General features: G+C 42.4%; 4 gene segments (V, D, J or C); 3 read left to right on the top strand and 1 right to left on the bottom strand.

The window, feature by feature from the left end:
- The first annotated feature begins 21 nt into the window (after positions 1–21).
- Positions 22–741, top strand: LOC124027338. The segment is given in 2 exon segments: positions 22–121; positions 322–741. Coding segments are annotated over 2 exon segments (372 nt in total).
- Positions 742–13,690: 12,949 nt separating this feature from the next.
- LOC124027335 lies at positions 13,691–16,342 on the bottom strand. The segment is given in 3 exon segments: positions 13,691–14,295; positions 15,235–15,318; positions 16,333–16,342. Coding segments are annotated over 3 exon segments (420 nt in total).
- Positions 16,343–22,495: 6,153 nt separating this feature from the next.
- On the top strand, positions 22,496–23,215 carry LOC124027334. The segment is given in 2 exon segments: positions 22,496–22,587; positions 22,778–23,215. Coding segments are annotated over 2 exon segments (372 nt in total).
- A 2,608-nt stretch (positions 23,216–25,823) lies between these two features.
- On the top strand, positions 25,824–26,583 carry LOC124027333. The segment is given in 2 exon segments: positions 25,824–25,899; positions 26,090–26,583. Coding segments are annotated over 2 exon segments (372 nt in total).
- Positions 26,584–27,100: the final 517 nt, after the last annotated feature.

Here is a 27,100-nt window from a genome sequence, read left to right as displayed (position 1 = left end):
CATACTTTTAAAACCCCAGTGTTGATCAGTGACTGTTCACTCCTTTCAGAGCCACTGACACGCAGCATAATGATGATGTCACTGATTCTACTGCTGGGAACACTGGGGCTCCTTGTTCAGGGTGAGAGACACTGACTAACTTTGATTCATGATGGGTTTGGCTTCAGAATTAAACTTAATTTGTGAATATTGAAGATATTAATAAAAACAAATCTGATTTTGCCTGATATGTTTCATGATAGAATGTGGAAGATTATAAATGTCTGTTTGTTGTGATAACCTTACTAACCATCCTTTCTTCACTTTTCTTTTCTTTTTCAGAATCATCAGCAGCTATCATTCTGACTCAGTCTCCTAAATCTCAGTCTGTTCGCCCAGGAGAGGTTGTCACTATCAGCTGTACAGCCAGTTCAAATACTGGTAATAATCTCCAGTGGTACCTGCAGAAACCTGGAGAAGCTCCTAAACTCCTGGTTCATAGTGCTACAACCCGTCAGTCTGGGATTCCAGGTCGTTTCAGTGGGAGTGGATCTGGTAGTCCTTATACTCATTACACTCTGACCATCAGTGGAGTCCAGGCTGAAGATGCAGGAGATTACTACTGTCAGCAGGGTGGCAGCTATCCGTTCACACAGTGTTAGAGCTTCGTACAAAAACCTCCCTCAGCTAAAGAGGAACTGCTCTGACTCAACAGCTGCAGAGCTACAGAGTCTCCCGTATTCTAAAGTATTTTAAACACCAATTCTTTGAAAAATGACGCATACTGTACATATCTCTCTATATATTCTCCAAATATGTTAAATCTTTGCAAACACACTGGGACCAATAAGGATACAGAGCTGTAGAAAATGCTTTCTTTTGAAGGACATGTTAAGCAAAGTTTAGGTTTAGGGGTTTAGATTTACGCTTCGATTTCTCTTCATATTGTAAGAAGAACTCATTTCAGTACACAACAGCATGAGTGTTGACCCCGTCTGAACCAAACTATTCATGCCCTACTCAACTTCTATACGCCTCCAAACTTGAATGAGTGAATACAGTCATATCATTTGCATTCAAGAAATACTACTTTGACATCATTATGATACAGTATATCACATGGTTTCAGTATTAGTAACATCATGAAGACCAGTGAGGTTAGAGTACATGTATTCAGTATTAGTAACATCACGAAGACCAGTGAGTTTAGAGTACATGTATTCAGTATTAGTAACATGATGAAGACCAGTGAGTTTAGAGTACATGGCTTCAGTATTAGTAACATGATGAAGACCAGTGAGTTTAGAGTACATGGCTTCAGTATTAGTAACATCATGAAGACCAGTGAGTTTAGAGTACATGGCTTCAGTATTAGTAACATGATGAAGACCAGTGAGTTTAGAGTACATGGCTTCAGTATTTACATTTACATTTAAGTCATTTAGCAGACGCTCTTATCCAGAGCGACTTACAAATTGGTGCATTCACCTTATGACATCCAGTGGAACAGCCACTTTACAATAGTGCATCTAAATATTTTAAGGGGGGGGGGGGGTGAGAAGGATTACTTTATCCTATCCTAAGTATTCCTTAAAGAGGTGGGGTTTCAGGTGTCTCCGGAAGGTGGTGATTGACTCCGCTGTCCTGGCGTCGTGAGGGAGTTTGTTCCACCATTGGGGAGCCAGAGCAGCGAACAGTTTTGACTGGGCTGAGCGGGAACTGTACTTCCTCAGTGGTAGGGAGACGAGCAGGCCAGAGGTGGATGAACGCAGTGCCCTTATTTGGGTGTAGGGCCTGATCAGGGCCTGGAGGTACTGAGGTGCCGTTCCCCTCACAGCTCCGTAGGCAAGCACCATGGTCTTGTAGCGGATGCGAGCTTCAACTGGAAGCCAGTGGAGAGAGCGGAGGAGCGGGGTGACGTGAGAGAACTTGGGAAGGTTGAACACTAGACGGGCTGCGGCGTTCTGGATGAGTTGTAGGGGTTTAATGGCACAGGCAGGGAGCCCAGCCAACAGCGAGTTGCAGTAATCCAGACGGGAGATGACAAGTGCCTGGATTAGGACCTGCGCCGCTTCCTGTGTGAGGCAGGGTCGTACTCTGCGGATGTTGTAGAGCATGAACCTACAGGAACGGGCCACCGCCTTGATGTTAGTTGAGAACGACAGGGTGTTGTCCAGGATCACGCCAAGGTTCTTAGCGCTCTGGGAGGAGGACACAGTATTAGTAACATCATGAAGACCAGTGAGTTTAGAGTACATAGCTTCAGTATTAGTATCACTGTAGATATCCTTTTGACTGATCCTTTTGACCACTGACTCAAAGAGCACTTAAGAGCCCCTCCTTTACAGTAGAAGCCTCAAACAAGTTTCTAAAGACTGTTGACATCTAGTGGAAGCCTTAGGAAGTGCAACAGGACCAATATCCCACTGTGTCTTCAATAGGGAATGAGTTGAAAAACGACCAACCTCAGATTTCCCACTTCCTGGTTGGATATTTTCTCAGGTTTTTGCCTGCCATATGAGTTCTGTTATACACACAGACATCATTCAAACAGAATGATTCAATTCAGAGTGTTTTCTATCCGAATATACTAATAATATGCATATATTAGCAACTGGGACTTAGTAGCAGGCAGTTTACTCTGGGCACCTTATTCATCCAAGCTACTCAATACTGCCCCCAGCCATAATAAGTTTTAAGGTACTCACAAAATAGAAAAAAACATTTTATCTGGATTCAGCTGGTCAGTCTATGTCATGGAAAGAGCAGGTGTCCTTAATGTTTTGTACGCTCAGTGTATACCAGCGTTGCAGTTGCACTAAACTCATACCATTTCTTAGTCATACCATTTCTTAGTCAATTGTCATCATTAATTAAAATTATAATTGAACAGGTAAAAAGGTATGCTTAGATAACCTATACCGATAAATATATATATATATTTGAGAAATATTTATATATAAATAAATATATATATATATATATATATATATTTTACATTGAATTAGGCTGAACGATTATGGCTCTAAATTACAGGAAAAAGGTGTTTGAAAAATGGTCATCACTCATTACAATGACAATTGAACAGGTTAAAAGGTATGCTTAGATTAATCACGAGTAAAATGCAGTCTGTGCTGCTGCTCCCCTCTAGTTGCTACTGGAAAAGTAATATTATCAGATATTAAGGTAAGACCCAGATGTGACGTCGAATAAACAATAGTTTAATATTCCCACAGGGGCAGGCAATAGACAGGTCAAGGAAGGCAGGGGTCAATAGTCCAGAGTAGTGGGGGAAAGGTACAGGATATCAGGCAGGGTCAGGCAGGCGGGCTCAGAGACAGGACAGGCAAGGGTCAAAACCAGGAGGGCAAGAAAAAGAGAGACTGGGGAAAAGCAGGAGCTGAGAGAAAATGCTGGTTGACTTGACAAACAAGATGAACTGGCACACAGGGGATAATGGGGAAGATGGGCGACACTTGTAGGGGGTGGAGACAATCACAAAAACAGGTGAAACAGATCAGGGTGGGACAGTACTTCCCCTTTAGGGGTGCCACCTGGCGTCTTACAGGGGCGCGTAGCTGGTTGACCGGAGTGCCGGTGATGGAAGTCGACGATGAGGGCTGGGTCCAGGACGTTTCTAGCGGGGACACAGCACCTCTTCTCCCGGCCGTAACACTCACAGTCCACCAGGTACTGGAAAGACCTGCCCCGTGGACGAACACTCAGGAGGCGTCTCACCGTGTATGCTGGATGACCAAAAATATCTCTCTGTCTCACACACACACACACACACACACACACACACACACACACACACACACACACACACACACACACACACACACACACACACACACACACACACACACACACACACACACACACACACACACACACACACACACACACACACACACACACACACACACACACACACACACACACACACACACACACACACACGAAAAGAAGCTGATCAGAGGCAGTTAACCCCTATTACTTTCCTTATTATCACTCTATGACAAGAGATCAAGTGAGAAGAACAAACTTGTGAGGATTGCAAGCAGACTGTTTTCTGGTGTTCACACCGTTATAACCTGTTCTGAGATGTCCAGCACCTGCAAAAAAAGTTAAACATAGAATTAGATGTCTAAAGTCTATTTCCAGATAGCTCTTACATCTCTTATCTTATTCTTTCACTGACCATGGAGAACCTCAACTCCTCCAACATCTCCAGGTTGGACCCCTCCTCTAAGATTTAGAGCATTGTCTTGGGGCTGTGCCGTGCACTGGGCTTCCTGGTAACATAACTGTCCTGGTGGTCATACTGTGCCGCCTTCCCCAACGCCCCAACTTTACCCTGTGCCTCATGCTGAACCTGGCGTCATCCAACATCTGGTACATGGCCACGATACCTGTGTGGATCTGTACTCTCCTGCACTGCTGGGCCGTGTCACCTGCAAGCTAGCCACCTTCCGGCTCTACCTCAGCCCATAACTCCAACCATCACCCTACTCATAACCAAAACCCTTAACCCTAATCATAACAAATTAGGGTACTCACAAAATAAAGGTGACTATTTAAGGTGTTTTGGCTTGGTTTAAACAGCAGCCAATTTAGCTATTTTGTTCTCAACAAAACCATTGAGCACCATGGAAAAACACTCTAGATGTATGTAACAACAGTTCTGCCTAAATAGATCAATAAAAGCATGCAATTCAAACCTTGCACCACTCTGATGCCCAACATGGGTTCAACCATGTCAGTTTCAGTCTAAGACTCAACCAGAAGTGAGACAGCTTGCCAAGAATGCCAAACAAAATAGTTATGAAACAAATGAAGGTAGCACTTGTAACATGTAACTGTCACGTCTGCTCCCGTTCTCCCTCTTGATGGCGCCAGGCTGCCCTTCATTACACAAAACTGTCACCAACATTACGAGCAGCTGCTCAATATTGGTCTCACCTGGACTCCATTACCTTGTTGATTACCCCCTCTATATCTGTCTGCTCCTCAGTTTGTTCCCTTTGTCAGCATTGATGTCGTTATTTTTCTCCTGTCCAGACGCTGTTCCTGCCCTGTTTCATGTCCACTGTTTAGTAAATGTTCTCCCTGTACCTGCTTCACGTCTCCAGCGTTGATCCTCACAGTAACAACACATTTGGTACAAGGACTAACAATGTAATCCCAACAAGACCATGCCTGAAAAAGGCAAAAAGGCAAAAAAGGCAAAATCCTCAACATAATATTCACTGAGTATACAGAACGTTAAGAACACCTTCTTAATATTGATTTGCACCCCCCCTTTGCCCTCAGAAGTGTCAATTAGTCAGGCCATGGACTCTACAAGTTGTTGAAAGTGTTCCACAGTGTGCCTGGTATTTTTTTAAAGTCACACTACATTATTCTCCAGACAATTGAATGAAAGTGTGTGACATCCATTTTATATGGATCTGGGAGAAGTTGAACTTAAAGTAAAACACCCACTCTGCACATCACACAAACTGCCATTATGCATTGTGGTAAAAAGAGGACGACAGAGCACCACTACTGTCCCTCATGCAAAAAATGGAAACCATTTGCAATCCGTCTAAGGGTCCATTTATTTTCATAGATTCATTAATTGTATAATTTAGAAAATTAATTTGAATACTGCACAACTCCTGAATTATTTTAATTTGATTATAAAATGTAAATTAATAGAAGTGTTGAATTTAATACATAAAAATATATTTGACCGCAACCCTGATAGGTCCTAAACATTGAATCAATATTGGAATTTGAAAACAAAACAAGTAAGTCTTTTATGTTTTTGTATTTACAACTAAAGTCAGTTATGAGATACATTTTATCTCTAAATGTTAACACACGTCCTAACTGTGAGTCGTAAAGTGTGTTTTTGTCTCTTTCTGTGTGTTTCTATCTCCTATTGAAGGTTGTATTCATGGCTGGGGCTCCTCTGATCTCTGATCAGTATGACTAAGGGAGACTTCCAGTAGAATCCTGCTGGATTGAAACTCTAGTTTGGAACACTCTTCTCTCTGGAGCTTCATTCAGAAACACACTGGGACACGGAGGATACTGAGCTGTAGAGGATGCTTCTCTTTTGAAGAAGATGTGGATCAAGTAGTAAAGATTGGGATAAGTTTTCTGTTATGTTCAGGACCAAGATGGAGCCGACAGAGATGGTCGCCTCGCTTCAGATCCTTAGACAACTATGCAGTTATTATTATTTTTTTTAAATACATGATTTCTTAAATTGTTAGCCCAGAAAATCTCAAGTGTTATTACATACATCTGGGAAGAAATATTGGATGTAAAAGCGATGTCAATTTAACCATCATTACGACCAGGAAAACGACTTTCCCGAAGTGGATCCTTTGTTCGGACCTCCACCCTGGACATGCGATCTTATCCCAGCGGCCGACCCAAAACACGCGGTCGCGGCAGGAGAGGAAGACGGAACGGCCTACTGGTCAGACTCAGAAGGCGAGCACACCATTCACGGCTTCCGAGCATATTACAATGTCCAATCTCTAGACAACAAGGTGGATGAAATTAGGGCATGAGTTGCCTTCCAGAGAGACATCAGAGATACCCTCGACCCACTCCAATTTGCTTACAGCCTCAATAGGTCCACTGATGATGCAAATACCATCACACTGCACACTGCCCTATCCCATCTGGACAAGAGGAATACCTATGTAAGAATGCTGTTCATTAACTACAGCTCTGCATTTAACACCATACTACCCTCCAAACTCATTAAGCTCTAGACCCTGGGTCTCGACCTCGCCCTGTGCAACTGGGCCTGGACTTTCCCGTGGAAGGGTAGGAAACAACATCTCTACCCCGCTGATCCTCAACACTGGGGCACCACAAGGGTGCGTTCTCAGCCCTCTCCTGTACTCCCTGTTCACCCATGACTGCCTGGCCATACACGCCTCCAACTCAATCATCAAGTTTGCAGATGACACTACAACACTGGGGCCTGATTACCAACAAGAATGAGACTGCCTACAGGGAGGGGGTGAGGGCCCTTGGAGTGTGGTGAGGGCATTTGGAGTGTGTGTGTGTGGGGGGGGCAGCTCATCAGGAGGAATCTGACCAGAGGTAGTAAACCCACACCTTTCACTTACTATCAATCTATGACATGAGATCAAGAGAAGAGAATAACTTTTTTTTGTTTTTTTTTGTTACAATATGTAGTTTGTCTATGATTTTAGTATTCTCCGATTTGATATACAGTAAGCATACTTCTGGAAACTGGTGACTAATTTTATCTGTGTGTGTGTGTGTGTGTGTGTGTGTGTGTGTGTGTGTGTGTGTGTGTGTGTGTGTGTGTGTGTGTGTGTGTGTGTGTGTGTGTGTGTGTGTGTGTGTGTGTGTGTGTGTGTGTGTGTGTGTGTGTGTGCGCGTGCAAATGCAAATGCAAATGCACGCATTTGCGTAAAATACATTTGCATATCTGTCCTGCCTCATTGCTCCACATACTTTTAAAACCCCAGTGTTGATCAGTGACTGTTCACTCCTTTCAGAGCCACTGACACACAGCACAATGATGATGTCACTGATTCTACTGCTGGGGACACTGGAACTCCTTGTTCAGGGTGAGATACACTTTGACTAACTTTGATTCATAATGTGTTTGGCTTCAGAGTAACACTTCATTCGTTATTTTAACCTGACAGGCTATGCTTGATAGGCTATTATTTACAATATGTTTGTTGTTGTGATAACCTTACTAATCAACCTTTCTTCACTTTTGTTGATTTTTCAGAATCATCAGCAGATATAATTCTGACTCAGTCTCCAAAATCTCAGTCTGTTAGTCCAGGAGAGGTTGTCTCTATCAGCTGTACAGCCAGTTCAAGTACTAGTAATTATCTCCACTGGTACCTGCAGAAACCTGGAGAAGCTCCTAAACTCCTGGTTTATTATGCTACAACCCGTCAGTCTGGGATTCCAGGTCGTTTCAGTGGGAGTGGATCTGGTAGTTCTTATACTCATTACACTCTGACCATCAGTGGAGTCCAGGCTGAAGATGCAGGAGATTACTACTGTCAGCAGGGTGGCAGCACTCCGTTCACACAGTGTTAGAGCGTCGTACAAAAAACCTCCCTCAGCTAAAGAGGAACTGCTCTGACTCAACAGCTGCAGAGCTACGGCGTCTCCCGTATTCTAAAGTATTTTAAACACCAATTCTTCTAAATATGACACATACTGCACATATCTCTCAATATATTCTGCAAAAATGTTAAATCTTTGTAAACACACTAGGACCTCTAAGGATACAGAGCTGTAGAAAATGCTTTGTTTTGAAGGACATGTTAAGCAAAATGAAAAATAGGTTTAGATTATTTTTTCAACGCTTTGATTTCTATTCAAATTGTAAGAAGCACCAATTTCAGTACGCAATAGCAAGAATGTTGACCCTGTCCGAACCCAACTATTCATGCCCTACTCAACTTCTATACCGCTCCAACCTTGACAGAGTGAATACAGTCATATCGTTTGCATTCAAGAAGTACTAGTTTGATATCATTATGATACAGTATATATATTTTTTGTATAATATATATATATTTTCATAGGGGACAATGCACATAAATCAACATCAATCTTACAATAATGCAACATCCAGGTAAATGTTAGCCAAAAGCTATTTTGCAACTGTACTCCCAGGGCAGGTAAGGGCAATCACACAGCCACAACACAAATACTTAATTAGACAATACAAAGTACAAATACATTACATCCAATAATATATAATTCTAACAACAACAAATTATTCGTAATAAAAACACTTATAAAAACACTTATACATATAAAAAACTGCAGATAACTCTTGTAAAGTTTTGGAAAGACTTGAGCCATGTTTTCAATTTAAATTTAAAAGTACAATAATCAGTGCAGCTTCTCAAGTCCCTGGGCATTGCATTCCAGTATATTGTATCTCTAACAGAAAAGGCAGATTGAGCGAATATACTGTGTCAAAAAGGGACAAACGGAAATGGCGCCACACCAAACTGGAAGTCTTCCGACTAGCTTGGAAAGACGGTACCCTGCAGTACCGAAGAGCCCTTACTGCTGCTCGATCATCCTATTTTTCTAACTTAATTGAGGAAAATAAGAACAATCCGAAATTCCTTTTTGATACTGTCGCAAAGCTAACTAAAAAGCAGCATTCCCCAAGAGAGGATGACTCACTTTAGCAGTAATAAATTCATGAACTTCTTTGAGGAAAAGATTATGATTATTCGAAAGCAAATTACACACTCCTCTTTAAACCTGCGTATTCCTCCAAACCTCAGTTGTCCTGAGTCTGCACAACCCTGCCAGGACCTAGGATCAAGAGAGACGCTCAAGTGTTTTAGTACTATATCTCTTGACACAATGATGAAAATAATCATGGCCTCTAAACCTTCAAGCTGCATACTGGACCCTATTCCAACTAAACTACTGAAAGAGCTGCTTCCTGTGCTTGGCCCTCCTATGTTGAACATAATAAACGGCTCTCTATCCACCGGATGTGTACCAAACTCACTAAAAGTGGCAGTAATAAAGCCTCTCTTGAAAAAGCCAAACCTTGACCCAGAAAATATAAAAAACTATCGGCCTATATCGAATCTTCCATTCCTCTCAAATTTTTTAGAGATGGCTGTTGCGCAGCAACTCACTGCCTTCCTGAAGACAAACAATGTATACGAAATGCTTCAGTCTGGTTTTAGACACCATCATAGCACTGAGACGGCACTTGTGAAGGTGGTAAATGACATTTTAATGGCATCGGACCGAGGCTCTGCATCTGTTCTCGTGCTCCTAGACCTTAGTGCTGCTTTTGATACCATCGATCACCACATTCTTTTGGAGAGATTGGAAACCCAAATTGGTCTACACGGACATGTTCTGGCCTGGTTTAGATCTTATCTGTCGGAAAGATATCAGTTTGTCTCTGTGAATGGTTTGTCCTCTGACAAATCAACTGTAAATTTCGGTGTTCCTCAAGGTTCCGTTTTAGGACCACTATTGTTTTCACTATATATTTTACCTCTTGGGGATGTTATTTCGAAAACATAATGTTAACTTTCACTGCTATGCGGATGACACACAGCTGTACATTTCAATGAAACATGGTGAAGCCCCAAAATTGCCCTCGCTAGAAGCATGTGTTTCAGACATAAGGAAGTGGATGGCTGCAAACTTTCTACTATTAAACTCGGACAAAACAGAGATGCTTGTTCTAGGTCCCAAGAAACAAAGAGATCTTCTGTTGAATCTGACAATTAATCTTAATGGTTGTACAGTCGTCTCAAATAAAACTGTGAAGGACCTCGGCGTTACTCTGGACCCTGATCTCTCTTTTGAAGAACATATCAAGACAATTTCAAGGACAGCTTTTTTCCATCTACATAACATTGCAAAAATCAGAAACTTTCTGTCCAAAAATGATGCAGAAAAATTAATCCATGCTTTTGTCACTTCTAGGTTAGACTACTGCAATGCTCTACTTTCCGGCTACCCGGATAAAGCACTGAATAAACTTCAGTTAGTGCTAAATACGGCTGCTAGAATCCTGACTAGAACCCCAAAATTTGATCATATTACTCCAGTGCTAGCCTCTCTACACTGGCTTCCTGCCAAAGCAAGGGCTGATTTCAAGGTTTTACTGCTAACCTACAAAGCATTACATGGGCTTGCTCCTACCTATCTCTCTGATTTGGTCCTGCCATACATACCTACACGTACGCTACGGTCACAAGACACAGGCCTCCTAATTGTCCCTAGAATTTCTACGCAAACAGCTGGAGGCAGGGCTTTCTCCTATAGAGCTCCATTTTTATTGAACGGTCTGCCTACCCATGTCAGAGACGCAAACTCGGTCTCAACCTTTAAGTCTTTACTGAAGACTCATCTCTTCAGTGGGTCATATGATTGAGTGTAGTCTGGCCCAGGAGTGGGAAGGTGAACGGAAAGGCTCTGGAGCAACGAACCGCCCTTGCTGTCTCTGCCTGGCCGGTTCTCCTCTTTCCACTGGGATTCTCTGCCTCTAACCCTATTACAGGGGCTGAGTCACTGGCTTACTGGGGCTCTCTCATGCCGTCCCTGGAGGGGGTGCGTCACCTGAGTGGGTTGATTCACTGTTGTGGTCATCCTGTCTGGGTTGCCACCCCCCCCCCTTGGGTTGTGCCGTGGCGGAGATCTTTGTGGGCTATACTCATCCTTGTCTCAGAATGGTAAGTTGGTGGTTGAAGATATACCTCTAGTGGTGTGGGGGCTGTGCTTTGGCAAAGTGGGTGGGGTTATATCCTTCCTGTTTGGCCCTGTCCGGGGGTGTCCTCGGATGGGGCCACACTGTCTCCTGTCCCCTCCTGTCTCAGCCTCCAGTATTTATGCTGCAGTAGTTTATGTGTCGGGGGGCTAGGGTCAGTTTGTTATATCTGGAGTACTTCTCCTGTCCTATTCGGTGTCCTGTGTGAATCAAAGTGTGCATTCTCTAATTCTCTCCTTATCTCTTTTTTTCTCTCGGAGGACCTGAGCCCTAGGACCGTGCCCCAGGACTACCTGACATGATGACTCCTTGCTGTCCCCAGTCCACCTGACTGTGCTGCTGCTACAGTTTCAACTGTTCTGCCTTATTATTATTCGACCATGCTGGTCATTTATGAACATTTGAACATCTTTGCCATGTTCTGTTATAATCTCCACCCGGCACAGCCAGAAGACGACTGGCCACCCCACAGAGCCTGGTTCCTCTCTAGGTTTCTTCCTAGGTTTTGGCCTTTCTAGGGAGTTTTTCCTAGCCACCGTGCTTCTACACCTGCATTGCTTGCTGTATGGGGTTTTAGGCTGGGTTTCTGTACAGCACTTTGAGATATCAGCTGATGTACGAAGGGCTATATAAATACATTTGATTTGATTTGATTTGAAATGCAATCCCCTCTAGTTACTGCCCTTGTTATCTTGGAGGTGCCTTCCTTGAGCATGAAATGCCAGCATAGGGGTGGAGGGGCAACACCATGCAGGATCTTAAAGACAAGGCTTGCATCTACATACTGCTTAAACCTATCCAGACTGAAATAATCATGTTTGTGAATGGTGTGATAATGGTGGTAACTGTTTGGGTTGGTATCAAACATCTTAAGTGTTTGTTTGCAGAGTGATTCAATTGATTTCAGAATAGAAGCTCCTGCTTGTGAGGCAATATCTCAGATGTGAGAAGATCATAGCAAGCATATATATAGTTAGGCGGCCTCCAGAAGAAGTTAAAGTTTTATAAACCTAGTGTTGGATAATCCAAACTTGACCGTGTTAACCAACCTTCTTCATGTATCTTAAAGTTGGACTCCAAAATGACGCCGAGATACCTGAAGAGAGACACAACGTTCAGATTCTCCCCATTAACAAGAACAGCTTGTTGGGAAGAATCAATTGATTTTTTTAGATAAGTACAGAAAAACAGTCTTGTTGATATTTAAATGCAGGCAATAATCATTCATTCATTTAGAAACGTATAACATAGCTTCAGCTAACTTGTAAACCATTTTTGGAGTGTACATACATAAATGTATCGTCTTCATACATATGCATGTTAACTTGTGGGCAAGCAAGTGGGAAATCATTTATATAGAGGGTGTAACGATTGTCGTCGGGAGAAGGAGAGGAGGACCAAAGTGCAGCGTGGTACTTATCCATAATATTTTTAATGAAGAATGAATATGGGAACAAAAACGACAAACGAACAGTTCTGACAGGTGCAACAAACCAGAAAATAATCACCTACAACTCAAAGTGGGAAAACAGGCTACCCAAGTACCGTTCTCAATCAGAGACAACGATTGCCAGCTGCCTCTGATTGGGAACCATACCAGGCCAAACACATAGAAATAGAAAACAAAGAACACGAAACATAGAATACCCACCCACATCACACCCTGACCAAACTAAAATTAGAAACATACAAAGCAATCTACGGTCAGGGCGTGACAGATGGTAAACAGAAGGGGGCCTAATATTGACCCTTGTGAGACTCCAATGTTATAGTAAAGAAAGTCTGACAGTGTCCCCCAGACGAACCCTTTGACTTCTGTTTGTCAGATAGGAATACATCTAACATATATCTTTCACAAATAAATGTAGTTTACGTAGCCATTAAAGACCAGCGAGTGAAGTCCCCAACTTGAACGTCATGCAAAGTCTAACGTGAAGTCTGGTTCCTCAGCCATAGTCAGACACACACAGCTGCCCCAGTCCCAGAGGGTTTGAGGCTGAGAGATTGTATTCTGTGGTGAGGCTGAAAGTGATATTTGCATGGACAGGGTTACTGCAACACTCCCAGAATAGAGCAGCACAGTAGCCAGATGTTCACCTGTCCCAGATAGTTCCAGTGAGTTTAGAGCACATGGTTTCAGTATTAGTAACATCATAAAGACCAGTGGGTTTATAATGTCTTTGGTATTAGTAACGTCACGAAGACCAGTGAGTTTAGAGCACATGGATTCAGTCTGAGTCGTATTGTAGATTTCCGTTTGACTGGTACCAAACCTGAACCAATCAGCTAAGTGTTCATTGAGAGAGGTTCATTAACTGAAATGTATCAGTAACATTGTGTTTCATGGCAGAGCTCTCCATTCCTTATGAAAACTAAACAAATCATAAAGAAAAATGTCTAATGGTAAACCTCAGTAAAGAATGATATCAAGGCACACAATTTAACATTTTGAACGTCTTTATTAGCTCAACATGTCAGAACCAACAGCATTACAGTAATTAGGTTCAGAACACATGTGATATGAAAGCCAAGCAGATCTATTTGACATCAGAATCAGACATCTATTCTGTTCTTTGTTCCACTATGCTAAAAGCTCCAGCTGGAGGAGAGATTCCCACACAGGATCCAGCCCAGCATTAGATCAGTGTGCTTGTATTACTGGAACAGTAATATGGAGAGGTGCAGAGTAAAAACAGTGGAGTCAGATGGGGGAGCTCATTAATCAGAACACTGGTCTCTCCTCAGTGTCTCAGAGAGCGGAGACTGGGAGCCCTGGGTGGCCTCACAGGTCACAGAGCCCACCTTCTTCCACTGGTCGACAGGGAGGGTCAGGGTGCTGCTCCAGCTGTAGTGGCCATCCTTCTCCAGGACCCCGGGGCTCCCGGTCACCTCCCACGTGCCACTGCTGCTGCTGCCGTCCACCTTCCAGCTCAGCTTCCAGTCTGAGGGGAAGCCCTTGTTGGCCAGGCACATGAGAGTGGCCTTCCCCTGCTGCAGCTCCACACTGGAGGGGGGCAGGACTGTCAGGGTGGGACGAACATCACCTAGGAGACAGGTGGGAAGTTAGGGAGAGGGGAACTATCAATCATCAGACTGATATGACAATAATGATGCAGCAGTTTTACATCTTAGCTGTAAATTACGCTTTTTTCCATCAGTAGGTTTCTGTTCCTCATACAGACAGTCAGTTTATCACACTTCCCTTTGAGTAGCTACTGAAGCATATTATAACTACATGAGATGACTGAAAATACAATCAACTATCTTCAAAATTGTACTATTTAAAATGTGAAATATTCCTCCCTTACTGTAATGGAATAAACTCATAGGAATCAAACTGCATTTCATTATTAATTATTATGATTATTATTTTAAAGAACATTTCACAGAATGTATGAACAATTCTTACATTATGAATTAAATTACAATTGGTTGATAATATGCCTGTGCTGAGGAAATAAATTCCAGTTGAGTGTAAACATCTAACAATGAAATACATTTAATTTAAGTCACACTAAAACATAAACCTATATTCATATGAACAGCAGAAAAGCTGGACTTCACAAGATAGCAAGTCTTTTCAATAGATAGCAAATAAAACAACAAATGGGGTCAAATAAGATAACAAAATAGTAAATAGCAAATAGATAGCAAATCTAAGCAATACCTTGTAGCTGAATGCTGAAGGAGTGAATTAAGTTGAATATAACCATCTTACAACAATTATATACATTTAAAAGACACATTTAAATAAAATGAATAGTTATATTATTTACGTGACTAGGTCTGTTAACCAAAAATAATAGCTTAATATTTGAGGTTTAACCAAAATATATTTTCACACAAATGGGGATTCTTATGAAGAGAATAACTATGCATAGCATTTATTTCCATTTTAATCTTAGTTTCTTCTCTCACAAGATCATCAGTGCATCTATATGCAAGGTCAGAACATTTTCTTTATTAGAGGTAGGTAAACTTACTTCCAACATCCAGTCTAGTGCCTCCACCAAAAGTGTGCCACAGTGATACAATTTCATTCAGCGGCCGTACATAAACCTCTGACACTATAGAGACACTGCTTTTGCTCTTTGTAAAGCTACATTAATCTAAACCACTCTTATTTCAACAGTATCTCTGTTCCAAATGAATACACACCCTGTTTGATATATTACATCTTGAATAGGCATTTTGATTTAACTAAGTTTACTTTAAGGAAAATAAATTCTCAAAATATAAATATAAATTTCTACTTTCTATTTAAGGGAGTTGTAATATTGTTAAGAAAATGAATTGGGATTTTGATATCAGAGGTCAAGATCAAGAACTGAATACTTACTGCCAACACTCAGTTTGGTCCCTCCACCGAAAGTCCACCACAGTGATACATTCTGATTGACTGGCTGTACAAAAACCTCTAGACAGACACAGAGGGGAATGGTAACAGAGACATGGAACTGATCCCCCCTACTGGTCCACTCTGGAACTCCAGTAGACTGGACACATTCACTTTACCCATTGAACTATCTACATAGTGAAAACGGCTGTGGACAGTGTTGACACAAAGTTCTTTCAGAAACTATTCACACCCTTTGACTTTTTCCACATTTTGTTGTCTTAACAGCCTGAATTGAATGGGGACTTTTTAAGATAGTTACAGAGTCTGATGGCTGTGACAGGAGAAAACTGAGCATGGATCAACAACATGATATGGTAGTACAGGCACAATCTTAGAGGAAAAGTTGGTTCAGTCTGCTTTCCACCAGAAACCGGGAGACAAATTCATCTTTCAGCAGGACAGCAACTTAAAACACAAGACCAAATATACACTGGAGTTCCTTACCAAGACGACATTGAATGTTTCTGAGTTGCCTTTAAGTAGTTACAGTTTTGAACTTTAAAAAATATGACAATTAAACCCATTAGAATCCCATCTTGTTACACAACAAATGTGGGAAAAGTCACAAAAGTCCACATTTTTTACTTCATTATGAATAAAAATATCTGCCAGCGGCATTTTGCGGAAGAGTCACACTGTCTGGAACATTCTCCCTAGTAAGTGGTACCTGCTCCATGTGTACATGTGTACATGATTTGTGGCAAATCTGTTTCAATCATGTCTTTGGTCACTTTCACGTGGGTCAAACAAAAACACCCTAATGATTGGCAGACAATAGAGCCTCCCACAACGCAGGTGATGGCTGCAAGTTGCAACTGGTGAGGAGGAACTGCAGAAACTTGCAGTCAACTACAGTCAAAACTTCATGACCTTTGATCACATGGTTTTTGTAAAGGTCATGCAGTTGTTATGTAGGCTCAAGTCAGAATATGAGAACAAATGAGAACTCATAGTTGCTTCCCACTCTTTATGCAAATGACCAGATATTGTCAATAGCTTCCAAATTAACACAACATAAGATATCAGTCATGGTAGATTTAGGCTAGAATCTGTGTCAGGTAGGAAATTAGAAGTGCAATCATCCCACTGGGCAGATGTCATTTCAATGTCTGTTCCACGTGTTCAACATAATTTCATTGAAATGACGTGGAAACGTGGCGTAGCGGTCTAAGGCACTGCATCGCAGTGATTGAGGCGTCATTACAGACCTGAGGTTGATCCCAGGCTGTGTCACAGCTGGCCATGACCGGGAGACCCATGAAGCATCGCACAGTTGGGCCAGCGTCTTCCGGGTTAGGTAAGAGTTTGGCCGGCCTGGATTTCCTTGTCCCATCAAGCTCTAGCGACTTCTTGTGGTGGAAAAGCGCCTGCAAGCTGATCTCGGTTGCCAGCTGGACAGTGTTTCCTCCAACACATTGCTGTGGCTGGCTTCCGAGTTTAGCGAGCAGTGTGTCAAGAAGCAGTGCGGCTTTCCAGGATTGTGTTTCGGAGGACGCATGGCTCTCGACCTTCACCTCTCCTGAGTCCATAGGGGAGTTGCTGTGATGAGACAAGACTGTAACTACCAATTGGGGAGAAAAGGTGGTAAATCTGCAACAAAAAACCACACACACAGCTCATCAGGAGGAATCTGACCAGAGGCAGTTAACCCACACCTTTCACATATTATCACTCTATGACATGAGCTCAAGAGAAGATAAAAACTTGTGAGGATTTCATGCACTCTGTTTACTAGTATAGAGACTGTTTAAACAGTATTCATTTTTTAGAAACAAATAATTAAATGTCTAAAGTCTACTGACTTCCAGATATCTCTTAGATCTCTTATCTTTCATCGACCATGGAGCACCTGAACTCCTCCAGCACCTCCAGCATGGACCCCACCTCCCTGGATTTAGGTCGCCTGACTTCAAACATCGTCCTGGGGCTGTGCTGTGTGCTGGGCCTCCCTGGTAACATAGCTGTTCTGGTGGTCAAACTGCGCAGCTCGTCCCAACACCCCAACTTTACCGTGTGTCTCATGCTGAACCTGGCGTCCTCTGACATCTTGTACATGGCCACGATACATGTGTGTATCTATACTCTCCTGCCTGGCTGGATTCTGGGCCGCCTGCAAGCTGTCTGTATAGCCTGTACTTTCTATGTATCTATAGGGTAGCCTAGATTTGTTCCTTTGGTGATCTAACCCCCATTCAAGCTTGACCTCCATTGGTAAAATCCATCTGTCCCATGCATGAATACATTTATTTAGTTTTAATTAAGAAATAGATGTTTTATTTCTCTTGCAGTAGGCTACATAGAGGCTACTTCTGCTTTTGTTCAGAGGACCTCCAACTTGTTCAATTACTTCATCACACTTTTTAAGTTGCCTTAAAATCTTGACAGGTATTTTACTATTGAGCACAATGGAAAAACACAGATCTATGCAACATTTCAAACCTTGCACCACTCTGATGCCCATCATGGGTTCAACTCTGTCCGTTTCATTCTAAACCACAACAAGAAGTGAGACAACTTGTCAACACGGCCAAACAAAATGTTTCTGGACCAAATGAAGGTAGAACTTGTGGTATGTCAGATGTAACACATTTAGTACACAGACAGACAGCGTTATCCTCCCCTAAGCACCATGTCTTTTGGTTCAAAATTAGAGAAAAGGCTGAATCATCAACATAAATTGATGCTGTAAACCATGTATTCAACAGCATAGGCTATATTTCTATATGAAAGAGAAACCCTCAACACCTCTTACATGAGGTATGGCTGCTATGACTGTCAGTTCTCCCTCCTATCTTTAGTCCCCAGTGTCTTTAGTATGACTGCTATGACTGTCAGTTCTCCCTCCTATCTTTAGTCCCCAGTGTCTTTAGTATGACTGCTATGACTGTCAGTCCTCCCTCCTATCTTTAGTCCCCAGTGTCTTTAGTATGACTGATATGACTGTCAGTCCTCCCTCCTATCTTTAGTCCCCAGTGTAGATGCAAGGTTTGACACACCATGAGATTAACATGATACTGTTTTTTGGGGTTATGATAGGATGGTGAAAAGCATGATCTGACGCACACCCCCAAAATGTTTCAATAGGTGCTGACTAATGGGAAGTAAACTGGATAAAAATAAATAAAGTTGTACACTACATATGCTCCTAACAACTGAATGGGTACGTGTTATTTCTTACATTAGTACCCCAGGTCATCTTAGGTTTCATTACATACAGTCGAGAAGAACTACTGAATATGAGATCAGCGTCAACTCACCATCAGTACGACCAAGAATATGTTTTCCGCGACGCGGATCCTGTGTTCTGCCTTACAAACAGGACAACGGAATGGATCGCAAGAGGGAAACGTAGCGGTCTTCTGGTCAGACTCCGAACAAGGGCACATCGCGCACCACTCCCCAGCATTCTTCTTGCCAATGTCCAGTCTCTTGACAACAAGGTTGACGAAATCCGAGCAAGGGTAGCATTCCAGAGGGACATCAGAGACTGCATCATTCTCTGCTTCACGGAAACATGGCTTACTGGGAAGACGCTATCCGATGCGGTGCAGCCAACGGGTTTCTCCACGCATCGCGCCGACAGAAACAAACATCTTTCTGGTAAGAAGAGTGGCGGGGGCGTATGCCTCATGACTAACGAGACATGGTGTGATGAAGGAAACATACAGGAACTCAAATTTAACTCTGATTTAGAATTCCTCACAATCAAATGTAGACCGCATTATCTTCCAAGAGAATTCTCTTCGATTATAATCACAGCCGTATATATCCCCCCCCCAAGCAGACACATCGATGGCTCTGAACGAACTTTATTTAACTCTTTGCAAACTGGAAACCATTTATCCGGAGGCTGCATTCATTGTAGCTGGGGATTTTAACAAAGCATATCGATTGCGCAACCAGGGGTGGTAAAACCTTGGATCATTGTTACTCTAACTTCCACGACGCATATAAGTTCCTGCCCCGCCCCCCTTTCGGAAAAGCTGACCACGACTCCATTTTGTTGATCCCTGCCTACAGGCAGAAACTCAAACAAGAGGCTCCCACGCTGAGGTCTGTCCAACGCTGGTCAGACCAAGCTGACTCCACACTCCAAGACTGCTTCCATTACGTGGACTGGGACATGTTTTGTATTGCGTCAGATAAAAATATTGACGAATACGCTGATTCGGTGTGCGAGTTCATTAGAACGTGCGTCGAAGATGTCGTTCCCATAGCAAGGATAAAAACATTCCCTAACCAGAAACCGTGGATTGATGGCAGCATTCGCGTGAAACTGAAAGCGCGAACCACTGCTTTTAATCAGGGCAAGGTGTCTGGCAACATGACCGAATACAAACAGTGCAGCTATTCCCTCCGCAAGGCTATTAAACAAGCTAAGCGTCAGTACAGAGACAAAGTGGAATCTCAATTCAACGGCTCAGACACAAGAGGCATGTGGCAGGGTCTACAGTCAATCACGGACTACAAGAAGAAACCCAGCCCAGTCACGGACGAGGATGTCTTGCTCCCAGGCAGACTAAATAACTGTTTTGCCCGCTTTGAGGACAATACAGTGCCACTGACACAGCCTGCAACGAAAACATGAGGTCTCTCCTTCACTGCAGCCGAGGTGAGTAAGACATTTAAACGTGTTAACCCTCGCAAGGCTGCAGGCCCAGACGGCATCCCCAGCCGCGCCCTCAGAGCATGCGCAGACCAGCTGGCCGGTGTGTTTACGGACATATTCAATCAATCCCTATACCAGTCTGCTGTTCCCACATGCTTCAAGAGGGCCACCATTGTTCCTGTTCCCAAGAAAGCTAAGGTAACTGAGCTAAACGACTACCGCCCCGTAGCACTCACTTCCGTCATCATGAAGTGCTTTGAGAGACTATTCAAGGACCATATCACCTCCACCCTACCTGACACCCTAGACCCACTCCAATTTGCTTTACCGTCCAAATAGGTCCACAGACAATGCAATCTCAACCACACTGCACACTGCCCTAACCCACCTGGACAAGAGGAATACCTATGTGAGAATGCTGTTCATCGTACCCTCCAAGCTCGTCATCAAGCTCGAGACCCTGGGTCTCGACCCCGCCCTGTGCAACTGGGTACTGGACTTCCTGACGGGCCGCCCCCAGGTGGTGAGGGTAGGCAACAACATCTCCTCCCCGCTGATCCTCAACACGGGGCCCCCACAAGGGTGCGTTCTGAGCCCTCTCCTGTACTCCCTGTTCACCCACGACTGCATGGCCACGCACGCCTCCAACTCAATCATCAAGTTTGCGGACGACACAACAGTGGTAGGCTTGATTACCAACAACGACGAGACGGCCTACAGGGAGGAGGTGAGGGCCCTCGGAGTGTGGTGTCAGGAAAATAACCTCACACTCAACGTCAACAAAACTAAGGAGATGATTGTGGACTTCAGGAAACAGCAGAGGGAACACCCCCCTATCCACATCGATGGAACAGTAGTGGAGAGGGTAGCAAGTTTTAAGTTCCTCGGCATACACATCACAGACAAACTGAATTGGTCCACTCACACTGACAGCGTCGTGAAGAAGGCGCAGCAGCGCCTCTTCAACCTCAGGAGGCTGAAGAAATTCGGCTTGTCACCAAAAGCACTCACAAACTTCTACAGATGCACAATCGAGAGCATCCTGGTGGGCTGTATCACCGCCTGGTACGGCAACTGCTCCACCCTCAACCGTAAGGCTCTCCAGAGGGTAGTGAGGTCTGCACAACGCATCACCGGGGCAAACTACCTGCCCTCCAGGACACCTACACCACCCGATGTTACAGGAAGGCCATAAAGATCATCAAGGACATCAACCACCCGAACCACTGCCTGTTCACCCCGCTATCATCCAGAAGGCGAGGTCAGTACAGGTGCATCAAAGCTGGGACCGAGAGACTGAAAAACAGCTTCTATCTCAAGGCCATCAGACTGTTAAACAGCCACCACTAACATTGAGTGGCTGCTGCCAACACACTGTCATTGACACTGACCAAACTCCAGCCACTTTAATAATGGGAATTGATGGGAAATGATGTAAATATATCACTAGCCACTTTAAACAATGCTACCTTATATAATGTTACTTACCCTACATTATTCATCTCATATGCATACGTATATACTGTACTCTACATCATCGACTGCATCCTTATGTAATACATGTATCACTAGCCACTTTAACTATGCCACTTTGTTTACTTTGTCTACATACTCATCTCATATGTATATACTGTACTCGATACCATCTACTGTATGCTGCTCTGTACCATCACTCATTCATATATCCTTATGTACATATTCTTTATCCCCTTACACTGTGTATAAGACAGTAGTTTTGGAATTGTTAGTTAGATTACTTGTTGGTTATCACTGCATTGTCGGAACTAGAAGCGCAAGCATTTCGCTACACTCGCATTAACATCTGCTAACCATGTGTATGTGACAAATAAAATTTGATTTGATTTGGTATATAGAGTGTGTAACTTTCATTTCATACGGATCTGGGGGAGCTTGTACAGAGCACCACTACTGTCCATCTTGAGAAGGTCTGAAACATACAGAGGCAGTAATTCTACTGTTAAACTTAATTGACCTTCTGAGCCTGAAAACCACTGTTGATGGACATAAACCACTGTGTAAGTGGGTCAAAGTAGGCCTCATTTAAGATATAGTTGTTATATTGTGTGGTTTATGATTTCAGTATTCTCAAATGTAATATACAGTAGGCCTGTTGACTTCTTTTGTATGTGTGGTGTATTTGCGTAAAATATTGGGGTTTTGCATATCTGTCCTGCCTCATTGCTCCACATACTTTTAAAACCCCAGTGTTGATCAGTGACTGTTCACTCCTTTCAGAGCCACTGACACGCAGCACAATGATGATGTCACTGATTCTACTGCTGGGGACACTGGGGCTTCTTGTTCAGGGTGAGAGACACTTTAACTAACTGATTCATGATGGTTTGGGCTTCAGATTGAAACTTTGTGAAATTTGAAGATTTTAATACAAAACAATCTGGTTTTGCCTGATATGTTTCATGTTATAATGTGTAAGATTATAAATGTCTATTTGTTGTGATTAATAATCAACCTTTCTTTACTTTTGTTTGTGTTTCAGACTCATCAGCAGATATAATTCTGACTCAGTCTCCTAAATCTCAGTCTGTTAGTCCAGGAGAGGTTGTCTCTCTCAGCTGTACAGCCAGTTCAAGTACTCGTAATGCGCTTAGCTGGTACCTGCAGAAACCTGGAGAAGCTCCTAAACTCCTGGTTCATAGTGCTACAACCCGTCAGTCTGGGATTCCAGGTCGTTTCAGTGGGAGTGGATCTGGTAGTCCTTATACTCATTACACTCTGACCATCAGTGGAGTCCAGGCTGAAGATGCAGGAGATTACTACTGTCAGCAGGGTGGCAGCACTCCGTTCACACAGTGTTAGAGCGTCGTACAAAAACCTCCCTCAGCTAAAGAGGAACTGCTCTGTCTCATTAGCTGCAGAGCTACAGAGTCTCCCATATTGTAAAGTATTCTAAACACCAATTCTTCTAAATATGACACACACTGTACATATCTCTCAATATATTCTGCAAAAATTATAAATCTTTGTAAAAACACTAGGACCACTAAGGATACAGAGCTGTAGAAAATGCTTTCTTTTGAAGGACATGTTAAGCAAAATTAAAAATAGGTTTAGATTATTTTTTTAACGCTTTGATTTCTATTCAAATTGTAAGAAGCACCAATTTCAGTACGCAATAGCAAGAATGTTGACCCTGTCCGAACCCAACTATTCATGCCCTACTCAACTTATATACTGCTCCAACCTTGACAGAGTGAATACAGTCATATCGTTTGCATTCAAGAAGTACTAGTTTGATATCATTATGATACAATATATATATTTTTTTGTATAATATATATATATATTTTCATAGGGGACAATGCACATAAATCAACATCAATCTTACAATAATGCAACATCCAGGTAAATGTTAGGTTAGCGAAAAGCTAATTTGCACCTTTAGTCCCAGGGCAGGTAAGGGCAATCACACAGCCACAATACAAATACTTAATTAAACAATACAAAGTACAAATACATTACATCCAATAATATATAATTCTAACAACAACAAATTATTCGTAATAAAAACACTATCATCAACTGTCGTCTTACATATAAAGAACTGCAGATAACTCTTGTAAAGGTTTGGAAAGATTTGAGCCATGTTTTCAATTTAAATTTGAAAGTACAATAATCAGTGCAGCTTCTCATGTCCATGGGCATTGCATTCCAGTATATTGTATCTCTAACAGAAAAGGCAGATTGAGAGAATATACTGTGTCAAAAAGGGACAAATGCAATCCCCTGTAGTCACTGCCCTTGTTATCTTGGAGCTGCCTTCCTTGAGCATGAAATGCCAGCATAGGGGTGGAGGGGCAACACCATGCAGGATCGTAAAGACAAGGCTTGCATCTACATACTGCTTAAACCTATCCAGACTGAAATAATCATGTTTGTGAATGATGTGATAATGGTGGTAACTGTTTGGGTTGGTATCAAACATCTTAAGTGTTTGTTTGCAGAGTGATTCAATTGGTTTCAGAATAGAAACCCCTGCTTGTGAGGCAATATCTCAGATGTGAGAAGATCATAGCAAGCATATATATAGTTAGGCGGCCTCCAGAAGAAGTTAAAGTTTTATAAACCTAGTGTTGGATAATCCTTAAAGTTGGACTCCAAAATGACGCCGAGATACCTGAAGAGAGACACAACGTTCAGATTCTCCCCATTAACAAGAACAGCTTGTTGGGAAGAATCAATGGATTTTTTTTGAGATAAGTACAGAAAAACAGTCTTGTCGATATTTAAATTCAGGTAATAATCAGTCATCCACTTAGAAACGTATATCATAGCTTCAGTTAACTTGTAAACCATTTTTGGAGTGTACATACATGAATGTATCGTCTTCATACATATGCATGTTAACTTGTGGGCAAGTAAGTGGGAGATCATTTATATAGAGGAGGGCCAAAGTGCAGCGTGGTACTTATCCATAATATTTATAATGAAGAATGAATAGGGGAACAAAAACAACAAAACGACAAACGAACAGTTCTGACAGGTGCAACAAACCAGAAAATAATCACCCACAACTCAAAGTGGGAAAACAGGCTACCTAAGTATGGTTCTCGATCAGAGACAACGATTGTCAGCTGCCTCTGATTGGGAACCATACCAGGCCAAACACATAGAAATAGAAAACATAGAACACGAAACATAGAATACCCACCCACATCACACCCTGACCAAACTAAAAATAGAAACATACAAAGCAATCTACGGTCAGGGCGTGACAGATGGTAAACAGAAGGGGGCCTAATATTGACCCTTGTGAGACCCCAATGTTATAGTAAAGAAAGTCTGACAGTGTCCCCCAGACGAACCTTTTGACTTCTGTTTGTCAGATAGGAATACATCTAACATATATCTTTCACAAATAAATGTAGTTTTACGTAGCCATAAAAGATCTGCGAGTGAAGTCCCCAACTTGAACATCATGCAAAGTCTATTGTGAAGTCTGGTTCCTCAGCCATAGTCAGACACACACACCTGCCCCAGTCCCAGAGGGTTTGAGGCTGGGAGATTGTGTTCTGTGGGGAGGCTGAAAGAGATATTTGCATGGGCAGGGTTACTGCAACACTCCCAGAATAGAGCAGCACAGTAGCCAGATGTTCACCTGTCCCAGATAGTTCCAGAGTTTAGAGCACATGGTTTCAGTATTAGTAACATCATGAAGACTAGTGGATTTAGAGCACATGGTTTCAGTACAGAGCACCACTACTGTCCATCTTGAGAAGGTCTGAAACATACAGAGGCAGTAATTCTACTGTTAAACTTAATTGACCTTCTGAGCCTGAAAACCACTGTTGATGGACATAAACCACTGTGTAAGTGGGTCAAAGTAGGCCTCATTTAAGATATAGTTGTTATATTGTGTGGTTTATGATTTCAGTATTCTCAAATGTAATATACAGTAGGCCTGTTGACTTCTTTTGTATGTGTGGTGTATTTGCGTAAAATATTGGGGTTTTGCATATCTGTCCTGCCTCATTGCTCCACATACTTTTAAAACCCCAGTGTTGATCAGTGACTGTTCACTCCTTTCAGAGCCACTGACACGCAGCACAATGATGATGTCACTGATTCTACTGCTGGGGACACTGGGGCTCCTTGTTCAGGGTGAGAGACACTTTAACTAACTGATTCCTGATGGTTTGGGCTTCAGATTGAAACTTTGTGAAATTTGAAGATTTTAATACAAAACAATCTGGTTTTGCCTGATATGTTTCATGTTATAATGTGTAAGATTATAAATGTCTATTTGTTGTGATTAATAATCAACCTTTCTTTACTTTTGTTTGTGTTTCAGACTCATCAGCAGATATAATTCTGACTCAGTCTCCTAAATCTCAGTCTGTTAGTCCAGGAGAGGTTGTCTCTCTCAGCTGTACAGCCAGTTCAAGTACTGGTAATGCGCTTAGCTGGTACCTGCAGAAACCTGGAGAAGCTCCTAAACTCCTGGTTCATAGTGCTACAACCCGTCAGTCTGGGATTCCAGGTCGTTTCAGTGGGAGTGGATCTGGTAGTCCTTATACTCATTACACTCTGACCATCAGTGGAGTCCAGGCTGAAGATGCAGGAGATTACTACTGTCAGCAGGGTGGCAGCTATCCGTTCACACAGTGTTAGAGCTTCGTACAAAAACCTCCCTCAGCTAAAGAGGAACTGCTCTGACTCAACAGCTGCAGAGCTACAGAGTCTCCCGTATTCTAAAGTATTTTAAACACCAATTCTTTGAAAAATGACGCATACTGTACATATCTCTCTATATATTCTCCAAATATGTTAAATCTTTGCAAACACACTGGGACCAATAAGGATACAGAGCTGTAGAAAATGCTTTCTTTTGAAGGACATGTTAAGCAAAGTTTAGGTTTAGGGGTTTTGATTTACGCTTGCCGATTTCTCTTCATATTGTAAGAAGAACTCATTTCAGTACACAACAGCATGAGTGTTGACCCCGTCTGAACCAAACTATTCATGCCCTACTCAACTTCTATACGCCTCCAAACTTGAATGAGTGAATACAGTCATATCATTTGCATTCAAGAAATACTACTTTGACATCATTATGATACAGTATATCACATGGTTTCAGTATTAGTAACATCATGAAGACCAGTGAGGTTAGAGTACATGTATTCAGTATTAGTAACATCACGAAGACCAGTGAGTTTAGAGTACATGTATTCAGTATTAGTAACATGATGAAGACCAGTGAGTTTAGAGTACATGGCTTCAGTATTAGTAACATGATGAAGACCAGTGAGTTTAGAGTACATGGCTTCAGTATTAGTAACATCATGAAGACCAGTGAGTT

This window comes from Oncorhynchus gorbuscha, unplaced genomic scaffold (assembly GCF_021184085.1).
Source record: "Oncorhynchus gorbuscha isolate QuinsamMale2020 ecotype Even-year unplaced genomic scaffold, OgorEven_v1.0 Un_scaffold_3108, whole genome shotgun sequence".
NCBI classification, from domain to species: Eukaryota; Metazoa; Chordata; class Actinopteri; order Salmoniformes; family Salmonidae; genus Oncorhynchus; species Oncorhynchus gorbuscha.
This window is presented reverse-complemented; position numbering and strand designations above follow the sequence as displayed.